We start from the raw sequence: 21,739 nt of genomic DNA, 5'->3' as shown, positions 1-21,739 counted from the left end.
GGCTGAGTGCACAGATGCTGCACCCCCAGGTTCACGCTCCGTCCCAAATTGAATCCTGCAGTATCTTTTGTTTCCTGCTCCGTATTTCTACTTCACATTAATTTCTCCTCCTCGTTTCTAAATTTAGCAGGGTCTCCTGGTTTCACTCACAGGCTTTCTGCTTTGAGGAAATAGAGCCGTGATCCAAACTGCAATGAGGACAGCCCAGCACCTCCAAACAAGGCTCCTCCTGGTAGCGTCAAAGGGGTAATACTGCGCAGACAAGGCCATGATGCCGTCGCTCACAGCCATGGCACCTCCTCTAGGGTGAACCCTTTAGAACGCATGGGTGCCGTGGAAGGTTCACAGGCAGCCCTCCCAAATCACCCAGGGGCTGGGAGACAGACATTAGGACACAAGATGCAAGCCACTCATCTTGTCAAAGAGAAGGCTGAGCTGGGAGCTTATCATGGTGGGGAACTTTGCCATCCTGGTTCTGAAGACACAACTAAATCCAGCAGCTTGAAAATTAAAAGTTAAGACACATTCAACCTCAAAATAAGGCAGTTTCATGCCAGAAAGGGTTATTAAACACTGGCAGATTTTTACAAGGCGCTTTTAAAATTTTGATGCAACCACCTCACAGTCAGCTCTAGCTTGAGGAAGAAACAGCCTTTGTCTCTGAATTCACCTTGCCCTTCCCTTCCTTACTAGGTTCAGCAGAGGAAAGGAGTTCCCACATTGTCCCTAATGCTCATGACACTTGACACTTTGTGTTCAGATAATGGCTTTAATGCAACCAATGCTTCAAAATTCTAAGGCAGTTGCCAGTAAACAACCAGGAAGGAAACTTTTCCCAATTTCTCACTTTTCCTCCTCCTGCAGACAAGAGACTGGGACCAAGGAACTTGCGCTCCAAGACTGGTTACTGAATGTTATGAGTGAATAAAGTGTTTTCTTCCCCTACTCAGGACCCCTGGATTAAGGAAACTGAGCTCTTCCTGCAGTTTATGGATTGGTCTGTCTGCTGGGACCATCCGGGCATCTCTCACCTCACGTATGTCAGGGCCTCACCTGTCAGAGACATCTGAGCTCCTCCAGTTTAGTTCCCCGATGCCTGAAATGACCCCTTCGAGCCCCAAAACATGTGAAGCCTGAGAGCTCTAGCTTGTTAGATGGGAATGACTGGCCACTATACTTCTGCTCTAACTGCTTACAGTTCACAGACGAACTGGTGGGTATGTCCAGTGCGTTCTGCTGCAGGTGCTAATATAAGTCACAGCCCCTGGGAGATGGGCGGGGGGTGGGCTCACCAGCCAAACCCAAAGTGTGCTGGGGAGGGAGGCAAAGCAGGTTTCCCAGAGCTGGATATCAAATCTGGTACAGCATGTCCCCTCTGTACAGCATCCCCTCTGACCAATGGTGGGAGTCATCAAGCACCAACACTGAATGAAAACAAGCTGAGCTTCTTGGCTCTTCTTTTAGCTGACTTCTGCTTCCAAACAGTGTCCCCAAGGACCACAGTGAAGGCCCTGCTACAGAACCGTGCCAAAGATGCTGAGGGTCCCCTGTTCTCTCACAGCTGCATGGAGTCACAATGTTGTCACTGTGAGCACATAGGAGCAGAAGGCAGCTGAGGATGGGGAAAGTCTTTTTCCAGAGGAAAGCCACCCAGTCAGAGCGGGCTTCTCTACAACTTCTGCTGGTTTAAATCACTTCATTCAATATTCCATGTTGTCTCATGCAGCATGCAGTTATGTAAATTTATAAATCATACACTAATTAGCACACAATTTCATAAATTCAGTAACAGAGAAAAAGGAGGTTTCTAACGAACAGGGCTGCGCTCTCTCCCACTGGAATGGCACAAATTCAGACACCCCTGGACTGCTACCTCAGGAAATCTCTGCTGCGACTTTCAGAGTTTAACCCTGGGCTCACATGTGCTGCCAAGGGGCTTGTTAGATATCTCGGGCTCAATCTTCTTCGAGCATAGCGACACCCCCTCCTTACCTCCAAACCGCCACAGCTCATTGGATCACTGCAAATTTTGTTGTGCTTGTTCCTCCCTTATTCAGATTCTTGCTGTACCCAGTCTCATATTTTTGTGCTGTCTTAAGTCCACAACCCCATTCCTTGCAAGCAATTAGAGTTCAGTCCATGCCTGGGTTATGCCTGGGCACTACACTGTTACCTTCCTTGTGCTGTGGCCTCCCTGTCTAGCTACTGTAAAGAGGAGCAGCTCACCTTAGGTCATTTCCTTCTTTCCCTGATTTACCTGGTTTCCTTTGGGCAGTAGCTCCCTAAATGTAGGAACATGATTTGGAAAAACAGTGTGGAACCATAAGCCTCTTCCACAAACTCTTGCTTGCAGACATTTCCCACTCCAAGATACAAGCACAAAATTCACTTTCATCAACTTACTATATTTTAACAACTTGTCTTTACCTTCTGGCTCAGCTGCATTCCATCTCTGCTTCCTGTCATCCTTCAGTACAGTTCTTTGCACTGCATCTTTGTCCTTTCTTGCCTTTACTTCCATACGTACTTTCTTGTCCCAAAGTGTGGTGCTGGCTCTCCCCTTCTCTTTTGTATCGAGACCTCTCCCCCACTTCATACTCCAAAAGAGGTCTTTCTCCTTCTCACAGCAAACAACCTGTCCCAGAACTGAAGCAAAGGCTTAAAACAAGTGCTCTGTTTATTTCAGCAAAACGAAGGATCAGAGTAAGCACGACACGACGGTGAGGAAAACAGAACATACTGCCAATGGCAGAAGTGACATCTGAACCGGACAAAACAAACCAGGAGATAACACAGGTCTGGAAGATTAAACAGCCCCTCCCAGATGATTTATTAGATTAAGACCTCAGATACGTATATAAATATATGCTCCAGACAGGATTCAACAGTGAGACTGGAGAGGCTACAAGAGGAAAGGGTCTGGTCACTACAGGTCCACAGCGAGCAAGGTGCACAAAAGCAACAGTTGCACACTCGACAAGCGCGTGTGTAGGAGCCGCTCAAGAACACAACATGAAGGCATGGGTAGGAGCCTCAGCAGAAGTCATGCCACTCCACAAATCCTCATGTAAAACACAGCCCAATGCGTAGCTGAAACATATTAACTGGGAACTCTCTGGACAAACAATCTATGGCTGGACTAACTCCCCAGCGGCAACTTCCTAATACAGGAGCTGAAACTTAAAAGGACACTGTCAAGTGATTGCTTTTGCTAGTTTAATTTTTGCATTTCCTCTACTGTTTTAGCAGATGGAAAACAATTCTCCTCCCAGTCCCAACTACTGATTTTGTCCTTTCCTATTTGACAATCATTGATTTTTTTTCTAAGGCTATAAATGTTTTAATAACTTCAACTTTGTAGTGCCTCGTGGCAAAATATCTTTGCTTGCAGTGACTGCTAAACACTGTTCCTAACGTACTGCTGATAACTGGCGCGAGAGCCAGCATTATAAAAAATGATTTTTCACAGGGTCTCCCAAATTAATAGCTTTTGTTTCTACATCTCACAGTTAAAACAGGCAGGTCTTCACCTATCAGGCACTTCAAACCTGCCAATTCTAGAATCCTTGGCTTTGTAAAGCTTTGCCTCCAGGTGTCAGCCTCCAGGCTGATGGACAGCACCCTAAGCGTGGAGCCCACAACCCTAACAGTGTCCTTTTCAAAAAGAGCCGCTACCAAAAATGTAGATTCAAATCAAAAGTCACTATCAGAATTAGAATCGTTAATTAACAAAATGGATCAAAAGGAATGTTAAAGCAGTTAAATATTGGCACCCACAAAGAACAGAACACTCCCACACAGTGTTCTCAACCGGATACACAAAGGCACCTTTCAAGAGATACACACGTATTATTTTGCTGTTTCAAAAGGTCAGTTAGCACTTATTAGAAAAGGCAATTAAAGTTTCAGTCAAACTGGAAAAGAGAAGCAAACCAATGGGACTGAAATCAGAGAACTGCTTCTTTATAAATGCCAAACCTTAACAAAAACCAACCCAACAAATCTAAAAGAAAAGCCAAATAACCAAAACCCAACCCCAAACCCTAAGATCTATGTAATGGTCATAACTTCTTGGTTTTCTGTGGATTTCCTGTGCTCCTTGTACATTTTTCTCTTGCCTTTCCCTGCCCTCTTAAAGAAGCAGTCCACTCAGCCAGCAGAATGAGAAAACCTATTTCCCCACTTGCTACACTTAGGGCAGGGCACCAAATACAGTGCTGGGGCTTTAAGCAGAAAACTGTGCATTCACAGGCTCAGGGAGCAGAACAAGAGGGGAGATCAACAGCAAACAGACAAAACAGAAAGAACCACAACACTCCCTGACAGCAGGACAGGCCAAGAAGGGCCCTTCCAGTAGTTATTTTCTGGTCCAGTAGTGCTGCTGAATGTCCTTTAAACTCCTCCATGCAGATTTTCAAATTCAGCCAGGGTACAAGAAAAGGATATTTCACCTAATCTGTAACTAGGAGTAGGCCAGAATGAGGCAGCTTAGACTAACTTGAGGTTCACCTTCCCCTTCACTGCTCCAAGAGCACTGCGCTGCCAGGGGTGCGTCCTCCACTGATGCTCTCCCCTGGGATGCACTGCAGGCCTCGTGTCTGACCCATGCCAGTTCCTCTCAGAGCCCCAAATGCTGCACAAGGAGACAGCATGTGGGAGGAAGGCAGCAGTGATAGATACCTCAAGGACCAGTACAGCAACTCACCGCCGTTCAGATAATCAAGGTTGCCTAAAGAGACTGTCAGAAAAGCTGTACTGTCCCACAAAATGGTGTTTCAGGGGCAAATGGCCTAGAACTTGCCCATACTGGCTCGATTCTACCTTCCCCTCGCTGCAATTTTACTGTGCAAAATGAGTATTTTAGCCTCATATTTCTAGGAACACATGCCGGTGGCTACTGTTACAATAAAATATGAACACTGCATTGTGGAGAAAATGACCATTAATCCTGTAATCTGCAGTCATTTTTACCAATTCGGCACATTTCTTTAAATAACCAAGTACATGGAGTAGATGGAAGTGCATTTAAATAAACTGAAATAGATACAGCATGAATAATTAAAGCCGGCAGCGAAATGTGCATTGCGAGCCGCTAGTGGAAATAATTACTGATTTGTCTTATTTACAATGGAGCCTGGATACAGGATCAAAATAGTGCAAGTTAGTGAAAATGTCTTAAAACCGTTCCTATACTACCACTACTATATATTTCATCTTGAAAAGTACATCAAACAGGTTTTGGACCACTACAATGTCTGACTGTGTTCTGCTATTTCAGGGTTAGGTTACCCAGTGCATAAACTCTGTCAAATATCACTTATTTAAAGAGAAATATATTTCAAATGGATACTTAATACATCACCGTGCAACATCGTCTATTAATGTTATTAGACACTGTATAGTTGAGATTACGATATACCCCATAAAAACCCAGCGTGTTAAACATCGGAATGTTGAAGGAAAATGCAGATCATAAAATCACTTAAAAAAAAAAAAAAAGTACTTAAGTGCTTGTACCTTTATAATATGCCAGGTTTTAAACAGACTTGTTTAATTAGAAAATAATCTACTTTGAACATGATGATTCTTGAATGTTAGGCAGTTCTTGCAAACTGCTTTAGAGCTAAAAATCGATAATGAAATATACTTCCAATATGAGGCTGGCAAAACTGTCACTTCAATCTATTAGAAAATGTTGTAGATTAAAAAAATTCCTATTTTAGAATGATTACTTGGCACATGAAAGATTTAACAAAAAACGCTTTCTGATTGGCTTACCCCAACAATGTTCTTGAACCATGATTACACTAAATCCAAAGTGAAACTGGATGCTAATTAGCTATGGTTTAGAAGAGGGAAGACAAGCAGTTGTCACTCAATTTATAAATGGCACTTTAACAAAAACAAATCAGCAATGGAAAGGTCCTAAAGATTCTACAGAAGGGCTGCAGACCAATGAGGCGTGTCAAATGAAGAAAATCTCCTCCAGGAGCCGTCTCTCCTCTAGTTCATCTGCTCTGCTTTGGGAGCTGCAGGGGGTCTGGTACCAAGAGGACGGCCTGTAGTTTGCATGACACGGGGTCCACAGTTTGCTCCTGTTGTGAGATTCTCTGCAGAGGTGTCCTGGGGCAGATACTGGGCTCATGGCTTCCACCAGGTCAGCGAGACAGGCTTCATACCTACAGAAACACACCAAGAAAATGGAGCTCCATTAACCGCTGTAGCATCACAGAGGAATTGAATCCATCCTCCTGCCTTAATAATTCAGATAAGACCATGATTTGTCTGATTGGATCCACCAGCACAGAACACATGTTGCTGTATGGGTTCCTACGAGGAGTACCAACACAGGGGTAGTAAAGAAGAGGCAAGCAAAGCATGGGTATGGTGCTCAGCTTACTTTAAGCTGATTAATCAAATTTTCCATTTAAGGTGTGTAATGTCTTACCTTCACTCCAATAACTGATGACAGACCTCAGAGACAGGACACACCAAACATGTACGAGCCAGACCCACACAGGTGAAGTGACCGATACACATGCTGCACTTTTTTGAACAGACCTTTACACCTTATTTAGTTTCCCAGGGATTTGAAAACAGCATGAGACTTTACTATTATTGCCACAAACTACCCGTGCTTCCTGTAAATCTCTGTGCACTATATGGAGTCTGTCTGGTGGAGGCACTGAAGGAATATAATCTAAGCAAGGCAATACAAAATCAACACTTCAGGTTCCAAGAGAAGAGGCAAGGGTGCTAAACATTCCTCAGGCTGTCCTTTAAGTGTGAGTACAGATATGGGGGAAGGTTGCAAGCCAATGTTAGCTAGTAACGCACACTGAATCATGGCAGTTACTTCAGACAGGGGCTTCCTATTAATATTCACACAAGACAAGACCTGATCTAAATACCAGCACAGGATTGATCATTACAATATATTTTCTCCTGTCCAATTTTAAATGTCTTAAACAATATCGTTTCCCCTGCTTCCCCAGGGAGGTTGTTCTCAAGTCTAAGAGATATCACTCAAGAGTCTTACCCAGAAGCCCCCTTTGTTCCATCCTGGTCTTGGCACCAACCCGCCTGATGTTCCCAATGCTGAAATAATTCACACATTCGATGACTTACATGTACTGAACATTATTCACAGCACCCAACCTAAGGTATAGATGTAGCTGGTTGTTTTCCATAGGGTCCCTCTTGGAAGCAGAAAGTTTATCCATAGAGTGAGGAAAGATCTCAAGCAGTTTCCTGCTCTGACTCATGGTGGAAAAGCTTTTGTTCTTCCTTTCAGGACAGTACGAGCCTCAGAAGATTAAGGGGCTAAGACAGCTGGGGTAGGTTCCTCAACTCAGATAGGATGGAAAATTCTTAAGTACAAGTATTCACAACAGTTGATTGATGTGAAGGCTTAGCAGCAGCCAATCTATCTCCCAGAGACAGACTACAACTTGTGCTGTCTAGTACCATCATGCAGCAGCAAAAGGCAAACAGACTTCTTTCCCTAAACTAGCAATGCCATGCAAAACAGCTTTCATTAGTTCCAGCAGTGAGTGTTATGTCCCAACCATCATCAGGAAACCGAACGCGACACAGTAACTCATAGTTGGGGGTGCAAACAGGACAGAAATACTTCCCCAGCTCAAAGGAGCTGACTGTGGTACTGATGGGTTAATACTGATGTTGATGGTAACCACTGGAGTTATGCTACGATTGCTTGGAAAAATCACCTCTTGTATTTCCTTCAATTTTTATCGTTTCTTCCGAACTGACTGTCACCACCGTTCCTAGCACAGTCTGACTTGATATAACTGCCTCAAATGGCTCTCTCCTCTGTCTGACTCCCTGCAGATTGTTTTATTTTCCTTCAGATGTACGAGTCTGCATTTCACACAATCAGAACCCTATTTTGCAAATTTATCTTTCCACATTTTAATCTGTCTGTTTAAATCAGTTTAGTAGCCAAAAATGAATGACTTAAAAAAAAAACCCAACAGCTTTAGTTTTGTTCCAATTGGACCACGTAATTGGACCCTACTTGAATGTGATGCCTTTACAGTTACCCTAACCAAAAAATTCAGGAGGACTTGGGGGCTGTGGGTAGCCACACAAGACCATTTTAGAGGGGTCTGTTGTTTTTATTGGCATTCAGAAAGTACCCTCTAAAATCTGAGGCTCCTTAAAGATATTTCCAACGTAAGATGGAATAAGCTGCAGCGATAGTGAGAACTAGCACGTAGCTACATTAGACTTTTCACGTAGAGAAAGTTTTGGACTAGACTCTATATAGATATACACTGATGCTTTGAACCCCAAAGAAACCCAGTTAACACATACACTGGTTTCATTAGCCACACCTAAAACTTCTTTTTAGATTAATCTAGTCTAGCATACAAATGCTTATCTCCTCTGACTGTAGTGCTATCATAAAATTTCAATTTCTCCAGCAGCCACATTCAATCACAGATTAGGTAGGGAGAAACCAAACCAGCCAGTGCATTTATAGCAAGCGTGCAGGCCCTAGATTTCAGCAGTACCTTCGAGTTCATTTCTTCTGCAGTTTATCTAAGTTTTACAGCATTCCTGCTATCAGGAAGGCTAAATGATTTGGCAGATTACAAGCACAGCAAATAGCAAAGATTATGTAAAAGACCAGGTGTTGTAAATCAGTCTATTTGACACCACAGTTATATATGCAATAAAGTGAATGAACTCTGCTAACAGAGCACTATCTGATAAAAAGAATGCTCCTTGCAGGTATTTAGTGTTTAATCCCATGATAATGGTTTGCCCTGGTTTGTCTAGGCAACATCAGACAGCATCTGGCTGGAGGCAACAGAGTAGACCTAGAATGGTCTGAAGCTCACAAAGACAATTTTCTTACCATTTATTTGTATCCAAATATTTAAAGAGACACAGTCAGAATGCTCAAATCCTGAAATTTTACCCTCTCTAAAACCAGAATATGTATTCCTTGCATGATCTGAATAAATGCAGAAGTAAAACCAGGCTTCATTATTATTACTATTCTTAAGATGACACAAGCCAAGTTTGCTAGACCGGTTTTCCTGTTTGAAATGTTCTGACTCTTAGGTGAGTGATCCTGCAGCACTGACTTCACTGAAGCCATTAAGTATTGCCTAAATAATAACCTGGCTCTTTTAATGCAAATTAACAGCCAAGATTGGCCTCTTATTGTTCATGCTTCCCAAGGAGAAAAGATCCCCAAACGTTCTGCAGAAGAATCAGCACTGGACATTAAGCCACATACAGAAATCCTTCACATATAAATGTTCAAACAAGCAACCGAGTGTCCCACCAGTGCTGTATGTTTACAGACTTTTTCTCTGAAGGGCTCTGCCCTCTCAACAGAAAGAAAATGGGGTGGGCAACTGTCCCCTTAAGGATGGTGATAATTCAGTCTGTCTTCACCTTTTTGGTACGTTTGCCAGTGTGTTGGGAAGTCAGTGAGCACCTCCAAAACAGACTGGAAAACAATCTATTTTCTAAGCCTGTTTTTGACACTTCGTCCATGTATATTTTTCAATCTAACTTTCATGAGCTTCACAGTCTGCATGTTTCATCACAGGAGAAAAAAGTTTGAAAGTCTACAAGTCTGGATTAGAAGTATAACTATTTAGACTGCTAAAGTAATCTTATCACAAAGTCTCCAAAAATTCCATCAGGAGAGGGAACACAAGTAATTAGTGTACAAAGTATGAGGAAGTCAGGGCCATGGCAAGAAGACAGAGATGGGAGTAGAAAGAACAGACCAAGGTAAGCTTTGAAGCTCTTCTTTAAATGAAGAAATTCGACCTTTGCTTTTAATGTAGAAGGTAAAATTCTAAATGTGGCACAGAGAGCAGCACGGAGATGCTCTAACTATCCAGGAGGCAGGTACTACATAGATCAAGCCAGTATAGCTGAGTCAGTGCAGACCTATGACCTGGGTGGCTAAATCCATCCTGGTTAGGCATTGCACAGGGCTCTGACAGCATTCTCTTAATGTCCACAGGACAATTAACAAAGGTTGTTGGAAATTTGGCTCCTCAGCCACTAAAGTGCTTTTGGAAATTTTATTAGAAGCATTCAGCATTGGCTTCTAATTAAATAACTATCTAGTAGAGTTTATAAACTCTTAATGTAAGAGAGCTTTGTAGTCCATCACTCCGGTAACAGGAAACACCATAAAGCATTACATTCAGAGCAGCTCATTAAACGTTCGCATTTTAAAGAGGAAAAACAGCACAAAAATAAACACAGGTTGGCACGGAGCCCAATCCTTCCTTCCGTGGTGTTTCTGTTTCACTGCCTGTGCAGCAGGAGTACAAGTCTCTGTACGTCTACAGGTACATCTTTGCACTCTGTTTCCAAATTGAATGGGAAGGAAGGCACTCACGTTTTTACGACACACACGCAAATGTGGCTGTTGCTCTGGGAACCATAAGACCACTTATTCCCAGGATGGCTGCTGAGAAATCACCTGAAACCACTTGGTATTCTGTCTAATAAAACCTGCTGGGCAATCAGAGTTCAGACAGTCCCACAACCTAAAAAATGGTCACATTATGCAAGAGTGATGCACAGAACTCATTACTGCACAGGATATTAGAGAAAATGGTGCTCTTGAAAGTAAGGACAGAGCATCCTTGCATCAACTGGCTGAACAGTGATGTTTGTTTATTTATTTATTTAGACATTTGGGATATGTCATTGAATTTTTAATGTCTGTCTATTTCCCATTGCTGGTAAAATATATTATATTTCTTACACACTGTTCAATTTTTAAACTACACTATTGTATTTTCATATTGCACAGTCCCATTTAACTAATAATATCATTTGTTCCTTCCTCAAAAAACAGCACAGCCCCAAACAAGTTTGATATTTGGAGGAGCAGGAATTTCCCCATGAGGCAAAATAACTAAACTTATTAGAGCCATAAATACTCTGGCAGTGAGATATATGTATATTTCTTTAAACAAGCAGTGTCAGATATTATTTGATCACTGTGTTCAGATATATCTTTTCATTTACAGTCTCTCAAAATTTATTCTTCAGCCATAAATGTGTACAAAACACACAGAATGTCTCTGCTGCAAGGTGATGGCATTTCAACAAAGCATACTGGCAATACGGATTTGGAGATTAGTAGCTGTATAGGCTTACTTTATTTAACTGTATATACCAGAGGAAATAAAAAGGTTTATTTTTATACTACTGCTTATATTTTCAACATAAAGTTCAAAGTGATTTACTAATGTTACATGAATTGCCTTTGAATTACAGTACAGTATTGTGCCTAAGTACAAAGCCTAACACTATTTTGTATTCATAAAACACTGCCTGCCTCCAAGCACTTTACAAATGCTAAATACAGCTAAAAACACATTCAAAGGGTAGGGAACAGACCCATTTTACAGAAAAGGAAACTGAGCTTATTGTTATTACGAAGCAAATACCAGATCCCTGTTTGACTGGGACAAACAGGGCAAAGAGAAGAGGAGACAGAACAGATGCAGGTAAGAAGTGCCCTCAGCAGGCAAAATACCCGAACCTGAAGACAGCAGACTAGTGATGCAAGCCTGAGGCTATTTGGAAAAAAACAGCTGTGATGATGGATCACCCACCCCCAAGTTAACCCTGGCTCTGTGGGAGAAGGGCAGAACTCCACCCAAATTACAGAACCCTAGCCACATTCTTCTATCTTTATTCTTGCACCCACCACTGTTGCATTAGCGACGCTAGAGGTATATCCCTGGCTTGTCTTTCCAATATCAATGTACTGCTCTATTGTCCACAAATTTGCCTTATTCTTTTTCAACCTGCTGTTTACACAATGTCCTGTGACAATAAGCTCAGGAAGTTCATTGCTATTGAAAGACATACTTCTGTTTATCTGTTTTAATCTGATATCCCAGTAGTGTGATCAAGGGCTTTTTAAGGATTGTCTGCAATTAGTGTCTCTCATATGGTGGGATCTGGTGAACCAACAGTTGTGCTCTCAACTTATCCACCACCTTCACAACTTCACAAACCCTGATGATTTTCTTGTTCAGTCTTTCCCTATCCAAAGTCACAGCTTTTTGGACTCTTCTTTTATGGCAGCTACTTCATCCCCTTGATCAATTTGTCCTGTACACCTCCTCTAGCTTTCCAGTACATCTCTCTTGAGAGGCAGAGACTGAAAGTGTACATAGGTATAAATATTTGGGTATACCAAGGTTTACATAATTCAACAGGCTTTTGACTTCACAAATTGTCACTACCTGCTCTGAGTTCAGTACTATGTAGGCATGGTGTTGCTTACTCTTCCCTAGGTAAATTGCCATTTTTTTCACACTCATTTTTGGTGCCATTTTTAAGTTTCTTGCTATTGACATGACGTTTTACTATCTGAAAGAACTGAAGTGTCATACACAGACTTGTTAGGTCACCTGGAAAATTTTGCATTCACTTCCTGCTTCAGATCACTGATAAAGAACCAGTCTAGTGGGTTCCAGGGGATCCTAATGCTGATTCTTCTGCATCACGAAAAATGACCTTTGTCTTCTATCATTTAGTCAGCAGTAAATCCATAAAAGGACCTTTCCTCCAATCCTGCAGAAACTTGATTTTATAACCTTTGATGTGGTAACATCCACTGGACCCTCTCTCTGTCACCAGACCTCCAGGTTCAGAATCCATAGGTCTATGCCAATGTCAGAGGGCTGGAGCACCTCTCCCATGAAAACAAGTTGAGGGCATTGGGCTTACTCAGACTGAAGAGAAGACTCTGGAGAGATCTTACTGCAGCCTTCTAGTACCTAAAGGGGCCAACAGGAAAGATGGAGAGGGACTGTTTAATAGGGACCGTAGTGACAGGCAAGGGGTGATGGTTTTAAACTAGAACAGGGTGGATTTAGATTAGATATTAGGATAAAAGTCTTCCCTGTGAAGGTAGTGAGACACTGGCACAGGCTGCCCAGAGAGGCTGTGGTTGCCCCCTCTCTGGCAGTGTTCAAGGACAGGTTGGATGGGGCTTTGGACAACCTGGTCTGGTGGAGGGTGGAGGGTTGGAACTAGATGGGCTTCGAGGTCCTTTCCAACCTAAACCAGTCTGTAATTCTTTCTTCTCTCCCTCCTTGCTGTATGAACATAAGCCAGGTTTCAACCAGCAAGGGATTTGGCCCAGCAAGCCTGAGAAGAACATACCAATGAACATTTGAGTTCATAACTGGTTGGATGAGAAATGAAAGCTATGAAAGAGAAGCTGACTTTGCAGTCATAACCTGAAAGGCCACAATTCAGGATAGAGGACATTGCCTTTCATGTGTGAACTGATCTTCAGTGACCAAAAAACACCCTCAGGAGATTATTCCTATGTACAGAGTCTCAGAGTGGTGGGGAAAAAAAAAAAAAAAAGAACAGAACACTGAGAAGTACAATTCTTGAGGCTGAAACATCAAGAGAATGAACAAGATTAAATCAAGAATCAGAGACAAATGGACTGTGCAAGTTAGCCTGAGATTCTGATTTCACTTTCATGTAGTTTGGGACTCAGAGCAGACACTTCGCTGTGGGATACAGGAGGCAGCAAATTCAACAGTGCTATATATGTATTTAAACCAACTGCAGGTTTGGACGTATTTCTTCCCTGTAATGGGTCTGTATTTTCCAAAGGCTTCTCAAAGTTTCTTAATTCTTAAAGAAAAAGATCAGACTGCAGAATATTTCAAAGCAATTAAAAAAAGATCTGAGCCTTTTATTTAAAATACATCACACAATGTAAAACAGAATATATTTACACAGTGTCCTCAGCAAGAGCCTCCCGGAGTGCTGTAAAACCCACACCCACATAATAGAGAGCTTACAGTATCAGAGACTTTCTGAGAACTCTCCGAGGCAGTATTCACAGAATTACAACCAAGAGAAGGAAAAGACTTATTAGATCATTCAGCCATCTCCCTGCTGACGGAGAACCGTTCCCTACAGTGCGCTTCTTCACATTTCTTGCTAACAATCAGCCTCTCGCTATTCTCCTTGGGAAGCCATTCCACAACCAAATATATCTCACACTATCATTACCATTATTAGTTATTTATAGGCTACGGCATAACCTAAAGGGCCTCCATCAGGATCAGGGGGACACACTCTACAACCACTTCTAAGACCCATTCTCTCTCCAAAAGAGCAGGCAGTCTAAATAGAGAAGTCAAAGTCCGGGGGGAAAGATATAATATGCAATTAAGGAGATCAGAATAGCATAAAAAGTGCCACAAATGTTCCATGGTTTTTTGCTTTGGAGTTCAGTAGGAGGAAAGGGTACGTGTCACAAAAAAGAACATGTTTCTGATAGTCATCTAGAGATAAACAAAGAGGATTTTCTTCCTCCTTGCTTCATACTATTAGTTATAGCTAAAAATCTGTCACGTTACTGAGAAATACGTCTCCTGTTTTGGTGCAAATACTCCTTAAGTATTTGAGCAATATTACATTTCTCCCTTCTGCTCCAGCCTCAGTCAACATTTATTTGAGCCACACGTATTTTAATCTTCTCTAATAAATCAATACCTCTAGCATAGCAACAGATTTTGCCACTCTCCTCCAATCTTTGACAATATCTTCTCAGTAAGCGATCACCCAGAAACAAGCACCACATTTCCCTGGTGGGGTTACACAGAGAGAGAGGAGGTCAGCTCCCTCCAAGCACACATGCAATGCTTGCCAACACAGACTCAGGTGGCAACAGCCTTTTTGCTGCTGCTTCACTGCTCTGCAGCCCCTCTCTCATGTACACATTGATACACCGCACTGCCACGCATCCCGTATGTGCCAAGACCTACACCACCAGTGAACTCCACACCTTGTTTTGTAGGGTTACTAACAATTACCACTAAATCTCATTGAAAATGGAATCAGGGACTACACCCTTTGCACAGGAGAATCTGGCGGGAAGCAGCTCAACCGAGTAACATCAGACTTCTCCTAACTGAAATGAGCCGTGCTTGGCAGTACTATGGGACAACCCTCCCTCCCCAGTATGATAAACAGCAGTAAAGAGCTAAAGATGAGTTGGTCTTGAAAGGGGATGAGCGCTGCTGGCTTGCCCCTGGCCTTCTGCATACCAAGCAGAGCCACTGCACTAAAGGCCACCAGGTCCAGCAACAGCTTCTCAAAATACTTGTGCCCTAAGGCAAGGCTGATAAGAGATTTTTCTTCCCCAGTTTTCACCCTGGCTTTGTCTATGACAGTATCCAACCAGCTGTCATTACTGAAATAAGAGTTACTGCTGCTCTCATTCCTCCTTGCCACACAAACAAGCCATTTTCACTTAGCCAGTAGTCAGAGACCAACACCTGCTTTCCTCACCTTTCCACACTCCCGTCTCAATGATCCAAATCCTCGGTTATCCTACCTCTTTGTAAGTCAGCCTCTTCTATTATTTCTTCAACAGACTTTCACTTAGACCCTGCTGCCATGTTACCGACCTGTCAAATACAACTGAAAGGGCTTCTTCATTGCTTTTGTCTCTGTGTGTTTTTAGTAGCTCAAAAACAACAACAAAAAAAACCCCAGATCATTTCTTTTAAGGTACAGCTGCAGGCAGCTGAATTGGCATAACCCAGGTTGTAATAATTCTGTAAGGGGGAGGGTGAACAAAAACATGAGTGCAGGGAACTAAAGAAACCTTTAAATCAGATCTGCCAGTGACAGAAGAATAATTTAGAATGAAGTTTTAGTATAAAAGAAAGAAATTACAGAACCACGGAACTACCATAGAGCTTAACAACCACCTCTGCAATCACTCTGTTTGCATTGTCCGTCTCTCCCCTCCCACACACCCGCTTCTGTCTCATCAAGTCTGAAAGCTCTTCAGATCAGAAAATGAACCCCAGTATACGTACAGCACCTGGGGCCCTGATTCTGCTGTGATATTACATAATAACTTTGCACTTCAGAGCATGCTTGGCTTTTATTCCCTTTAAGCACTCTGTCATCACAGCATATCTTGAGCAAGATCTTCACCCTTTATTGTTCTGGGCCAAAACTAAGCTGTCATCATCTTTTCTGCCATACCTTATCCCCCTACTTCTCCTGCCTTAACAGCCTTTCTTCTCAGTTTTTTGCTTTTACAAGTTTGTCCCCAAGCATCTTTGCCGTCAAAGCAAATTCTAATTCAATGAATCACCTTTAAAATTGTGCTTTTTTCTTTGATAATGTACTAAAGCCTCTGACAAAGGGTTGCATATGTAAGTCACAGTGCAGTTCTGCACCTCCTTTCTGTCAGTCTCAGTGTTGTCCTTTAGTTTTGATTTATCTTCCTTGTTTCATCTCTTTTACCTAGCTTGCTTTCTGAAAATTTGGGACTACGTTAAGCCTTGTACACTGCCTAGAACTTTGTGAGGACTAAATAAGTACAAAACTATTTTAAGGGGCATGCCTTAGGGGAAAAGTCAACACATATGGCTTGCAAAGTCCATCACCATTTACATGGATTAGCAATCTGTCTTTTTGCACAAGCTCAGTCCAAATTCCCAGCCTACCAGACAATAAATCAACTTTTTGCTTCAATTGTACAGTCAGTGGGACATCTGCATAGTTTTAGGTCAAGCACTTATAACCGTTTTATGATTTCAAAGTTCCTTACCTTGTCATTTAGCTACTGAACTGTGAGCTTTCATTGACTTTCTAACCATCATGGCAAGAACTGCTACTTGCCATGCAAGATTTAAAACCTCATTGAGCAGAGGAGCAAAATCAGACTGCAGTAGTTTTGAGTATATATATTGGGGTGGAATTATGACCCTATGGAAGCCAGTGGAAGTTCCATCACTGGCTCAGTGGAGGTGGGTGTCTTACCTGTCTGCTTCAATCTGTTGTGACAAAGAGAACAGGTACTGAAAGCTCTTTGTTACACCCTGGAAATAATAGAATCATAGAATCATAGAATGGCATGGGTTGGAAGGGACCCCAAGGATCATAGAGTTCCAACCCCCCTGCCACAGGCAGGGACACCAACCTCCATGTCTGGCTCTAGACAAGGTTGCCCAGGGCCCCATCCAACCTGGTCTTGAACACCTCTAGGGACGGGGCATCCACTACTCCTCTGGGCAGCGCCTTCCAGCCCCTTGCCACTCTCTCTGTAAAAAACTTCCCTCTAATATCCAATTTAAGCCTTCCTTCTTTTTACCTTCAATCCGTTCCCCCTTGTCCTGCCATTGTCTACCATTTTAAAAAGCTGATTCCCTGAGATGCCTCAGTGAATGCTTGGAAAGTATTTTATCTGATTCTTTTCTTTTTCTCTATCCTGACTACCTGCAGATGTCTGGTTAAGGGAAAGTAATCCTGCAGCACCTAAACTCCAACCCTTCCTGTGGATCTGTACGATCCTCTCCTGCTTGTCAGCTTAATTTCTTCTGCTGTGGCATGGACTGTTTAACAGCAAAACCCAGCACTCAAATTCTTCTGTTTCTTAATTATCGCTGCCCTGTCAGCTCTATCAGTGAAAACAAGTTACCATTAGACAATTCAGATACCAGTAAACACCAAGTTGTGATAATATAGAGTCCTGTATTTCTGTCATTACGGAAAAAGCTGTTTCATGGAGGTTTAAAAAAATTAAATAAGCCCAGCACTTCTAAATGTCCAAAAACCCTAAAGATATCTTAATTATTCTTCAATATCTTAATCATTCTGTAGAATCATGATCTTGTATAATGGCCATTTTAAATGAAAGGTTTGCTGCTCTGCACAGTTGCCACTTCCTTCTAATTGTGAATTAAAGCATAATTTAGCGTGGCTCCATGCCAGCATGACTAGAAAAATTTACAGACACTAACTCTGGTTGAAATAGGGGGGAAAAAGCAGTTAGATTTCTTTAACTAATAGAAAATCATTCACCAAGTTGTACTTTAAAACAAAACACTAGAGCTTTAAGTTGACAAACTGACTGGAATTAAACCACATAAAAAAGTGCTTGCACTGTAAATCTTACAGGGCAAAAGTGATGGTAGGTTATCATTCTGTTTATTAGCATGCACTTTGGAGAGTTCAGGGCAAGTATGGATACACATTCATTCCATTTTATGCCACACATTACTGAAAACACATTCCCCATAAATAATTCATAAATGCATTGTCTGAAATTTCAGATTCCAAAAATACAACACGGTTTTCAACTTTATGGTTGCTTGGTCTTCAAAATAGAAATAGACAATTGGATGGATGGACTTGGCAAACCTGATAAGAACCCATCAGTCAGAATTACACTCCAGAGGTAAATGCAAACATCTCCCAGCTCCTGATCCCTGGAAAAGCAAGGCCATGATGATAGCCCCTGTGTTGTGCTAGCAGTCCCTTGGTAGGGAACAGGGAGAAAAAGAGAAAGGGCAGAAAGAAGTAACCAAGTGGTGAGAAGAAAGTGTTCAGTCAGAGGCTTGATTTTAAGAACACTTGTTTGAAAAAAGCAATGCCTTGCTGTTCTCTGTTCATGAGCTGCGTGCACAGCAGGAGAACCGGGAGAGAAATGGACTTTTTACAGGATGGTGTGGTGGAAGCTACTGTGGCTGAAACTACTTGGAAATCCTGAGGAATTTATATTTTAACTATAGTAATCATTAAAATACAGAGAACAGACATACACAGCCTTGCAAAAAGCCCAGGCTGCACCACAAACATGAGCTCTACTTGTTGCTCTCAGCTTTTAATTGGTATCACTTGGTTAATGCTAATGGAACAGTAACTGACATAATCTCGTCAGCTATGCTGGCAAAAGAGAGGGGAATAGGACCTTGTAGTTAATCTAAAGCTTAATTTCTGCAGGGAGCAGAGTGACCACAACACCCAGTGAAGAACCTGAAGCATGCTTCATAGGCTAAAGCGCTTAAGTTTTATATGCCTTGTGATTCTGTATCTTGCTGACATTATCTATACAGTTTATGCTCAGTTTCTCCTTTTTCCTTCATAACATACTCAGAAACCTGAGATCAGATAGCAACTGCTTTTGCAGCCAGATTTGCATTCACTTGCTCTGCTCTACTCACCTACCAGTGAAAGGCACACACAGTTTTGGGTAAGTTACCTAGTAAAACCCTTGGTGGCTAGCTCTAACCAAGTCACCCACGATCTGCCTGTTCACCAACTCTTTACTTGAACTCACTGACTCCAATTTGCCCGAGAACAAACGCTGCAAGTGAGCTCAAATACTTGGCATCCCAGCATATTGATTGCCTGGGCACAGACCATATGTGAAGAAACAACGCTGCCATAAAAATTGTATTCCAGTACCCAACTGCTGTAAAACTTCCTACTCGGCACTGAGCGTGGAAGAGTTGGGACTATCTGTTGCTCCATTCATTTCCAGGTGTGCTGAACTCTCTGGGGTAATCTTTAAATCAGCTGAGATTTCATACATCAAAGATGAGGATACATAATTCAAGAGAAGCCACTGAGATAAAACAGTAGCTGTAAAAAATACAGCGTGTCGGCGGTGCCTGGTTTAGCATGTCAAAGAGGGGCGGCTGCTGGTGAGGAGCTGCACACAGCTGGCACAAGAGCATGCCGTGTGGCAAAGCGGGCAGAGTCACCCTAAGCTTCATAGGGACACAGGTACTGAACAGGCTTGAAACTGTGCAAGTACCAAGTCAGAAGGCACCCTACAGAAAAAAACAGCGGTGAAGCGCGGAGTACAAGGCGCTCAAGGCCCGGTGTCCCTCGGCTGTAGTCATCACACGCTAACAACCTCTTTCAAAAACTTTACACAGGTGGTAGGCGTCCCACTGAGATAAATTACCGACTTTCGGCTGCTGAACAGATGGGCAGGGAAGCGAAATTCTAGTTTGTTCATTCCCAGCAGTAACTAGTGAAGATGATCTCGGGCTCTGCAGGATTACTTTTCGATAACCATACACCTGCGGACAGTCCACGCTCCTGTCAGAAACTACATAAGGTCATTGATAAGCTACAAAGTAAGGCAGGGCAGTTAATGGCTCAAGGGACTGATGCTAAGTCTCTCATTCCCATGTTCTTCTGAATATATTCCAGGTTGACAGGAGCCAGAAGGTGTACAAAGAGGGACCTCAACAGGCAAGAGGTACGGACCCACGAGACTCTCACAACATTCAACTACAGGAAACGTGAAGTCCTGCACTTGGGAAGGACTAACCCCAGGCACAATGACATGTTGTGGTTGACTGTCTGGAAGGCAGGTTTGCAGAGAAGGACCTGGACACTCACTGTCCTGGTAGACAAAAAAACCTGATCATAAGCCACCAAAGGCCAGTGCTGCCAATAGGTCAAGGGAGATAGTCCTCCTTCTCAACTCATCCCTGGTTGGATGCAGCTGGAGTGCTATGTCCAGTACAACAGAGACATGGACACACTTGAGCAAGTCCAGTGAGGGGCAAGAAAGACGATTAAGGAATTAAAATATCTGACATGAAAGGAAAGTCTGGCAGAACTGGGACTGTTCAGCGGTGCCCACTGAAAGGACAAAAGGAAATTGGCACAAAGTTACACACAAGAAATTCCACTCAAATGGAAAAACACCCCACTTTTCTTACTATGTAGGTAGTTGAACACTGGCACAGGTTGCCCAGAGAGGCTGTGGAGTCTCCATTCTTGGAGATGCTAAAAACCTGACTGAAACAGTCCTGAGTAGCCTGCTCTAGCTGACCCTGCGCTAAGCAGGAGCTTGGAGTAGATGATCTCCAGAGGTGCCTTCCAAGCTCAGCTATTTCTGTGAGCTTGTAGTGGGGTATTTCTCTTCATAAACACTTTAAACCTCACAGACACCATGCAACAAAGGGACGAGGACTGACTAGCAAGGAATGGACTCTGGCTTACCCATTAACAGCACAAGCACGGTGCAACCAGGGAAGCTTAAAATGCCAATGCCTGCAAACCAGAAAGCCCCATAAATCAATCCAAACATTAACCAAGGGCTTCTGATGAGAAAGGTTTGCAAACCACTAAAACCAGACTGGATGTATGGGAAACCCAGCAACATATCTGAACACGGGTTTTCCCTCCCTTCCCCACATACTTCCCCAAATATTCACATACAAATGAAGAGTAGCACCCAACCCCACACGTTTTTTTCTTTTTGAGTAAGTTGGTCATAGCCACACTGTAAGAAACTTGGTATAAACATTTTTAGTATCTTCCCTTTAAGATTGCAAATATTTTTCTGGCAGAAATTCCCAGATAACTTTACAGCAAGGCCTCTCAAAGGAAACAGAACTCTCACTTAAAAAAAAAAGAAAAACCCACAAAAAACCCCCACCACACACTACAAAATGAATGTGACCCAGGGACTTACCCTTCTATGCAACAACACCAGCAGAGTGCACAGAGACAGTGAAGTCCGCAGGGCGTGAAATTAAAATTTTCACACAGATACAATGAAGTAATGATACAATGTTACAACCTTGGCACAAAAATCTTCTGGTTTGAGTAAAGTCAATGTCATGTGATGTTACGGTTTGTGCACTGGTAGAAATGGTCTGCTGCTAAAAAGTTCGTAACAAAACAGGAGGAGTAAAAGCAAGAAAATTGTACGGATAATTACAACAGGCCTGTACATTTTAGTGATCCAGACGTTCCCTAAGATGCTCATCACAGTAGGATGTAGCTGTCACTGCAGGCTGAGTTAAGAAAGCGCACTTTTCTTTCATGCCTAGAAATCTAGGAGCTGAGATGCCATTAGGAGATAGGAAAAAGAAGATTGAAAGAGATTTGAGCTTGGCAAGGAAGGAGG

The 21,739-nt window shown here is 42.5% G+C and overlaps 1 protein-coding gene across 1 annotated transcript in view; it reads right to left on the bottom strand.

The window, feature by feature from the left end:
* Positions 1 to 5,965: 5,965 nt before the first annotated feature.
* Positions 5,966 to 21,739, bottom strand: part of KIAA1328 — a gene marked incomplete at its 3' end in the record, with an annotated part of 173,744 nt that continues 157,970 nt past the window's right edge. Inside the window, exon 11 of the mRNA XM_084278132.1 lies at positions 5,966 to 6,179. Coding sequence (XP_084134258.1) covers positions 5,966 to 6,179 — 214 coding nt within the window. The remainder of the gene's footprint in view (positions 6,180 to 21,739) is intronic.

Source organism: Gallinula chloropus (genome assembly GCF_964237585.1).
Source record: "Gallinula chloropus genome assembly, chromosome: Z".
NCBI classification, from domain to species: Eukaryota; Metazoa; Chordata; class Aves; order Gruiformes; family Rallidae; genus Gallinula; species Gallinula chloropus.
The sequence above is the reverse complement of the archived record's forward strand: the minus strand, read 5'-3'. Positions and strand labels throughout refer to the sequence as shown.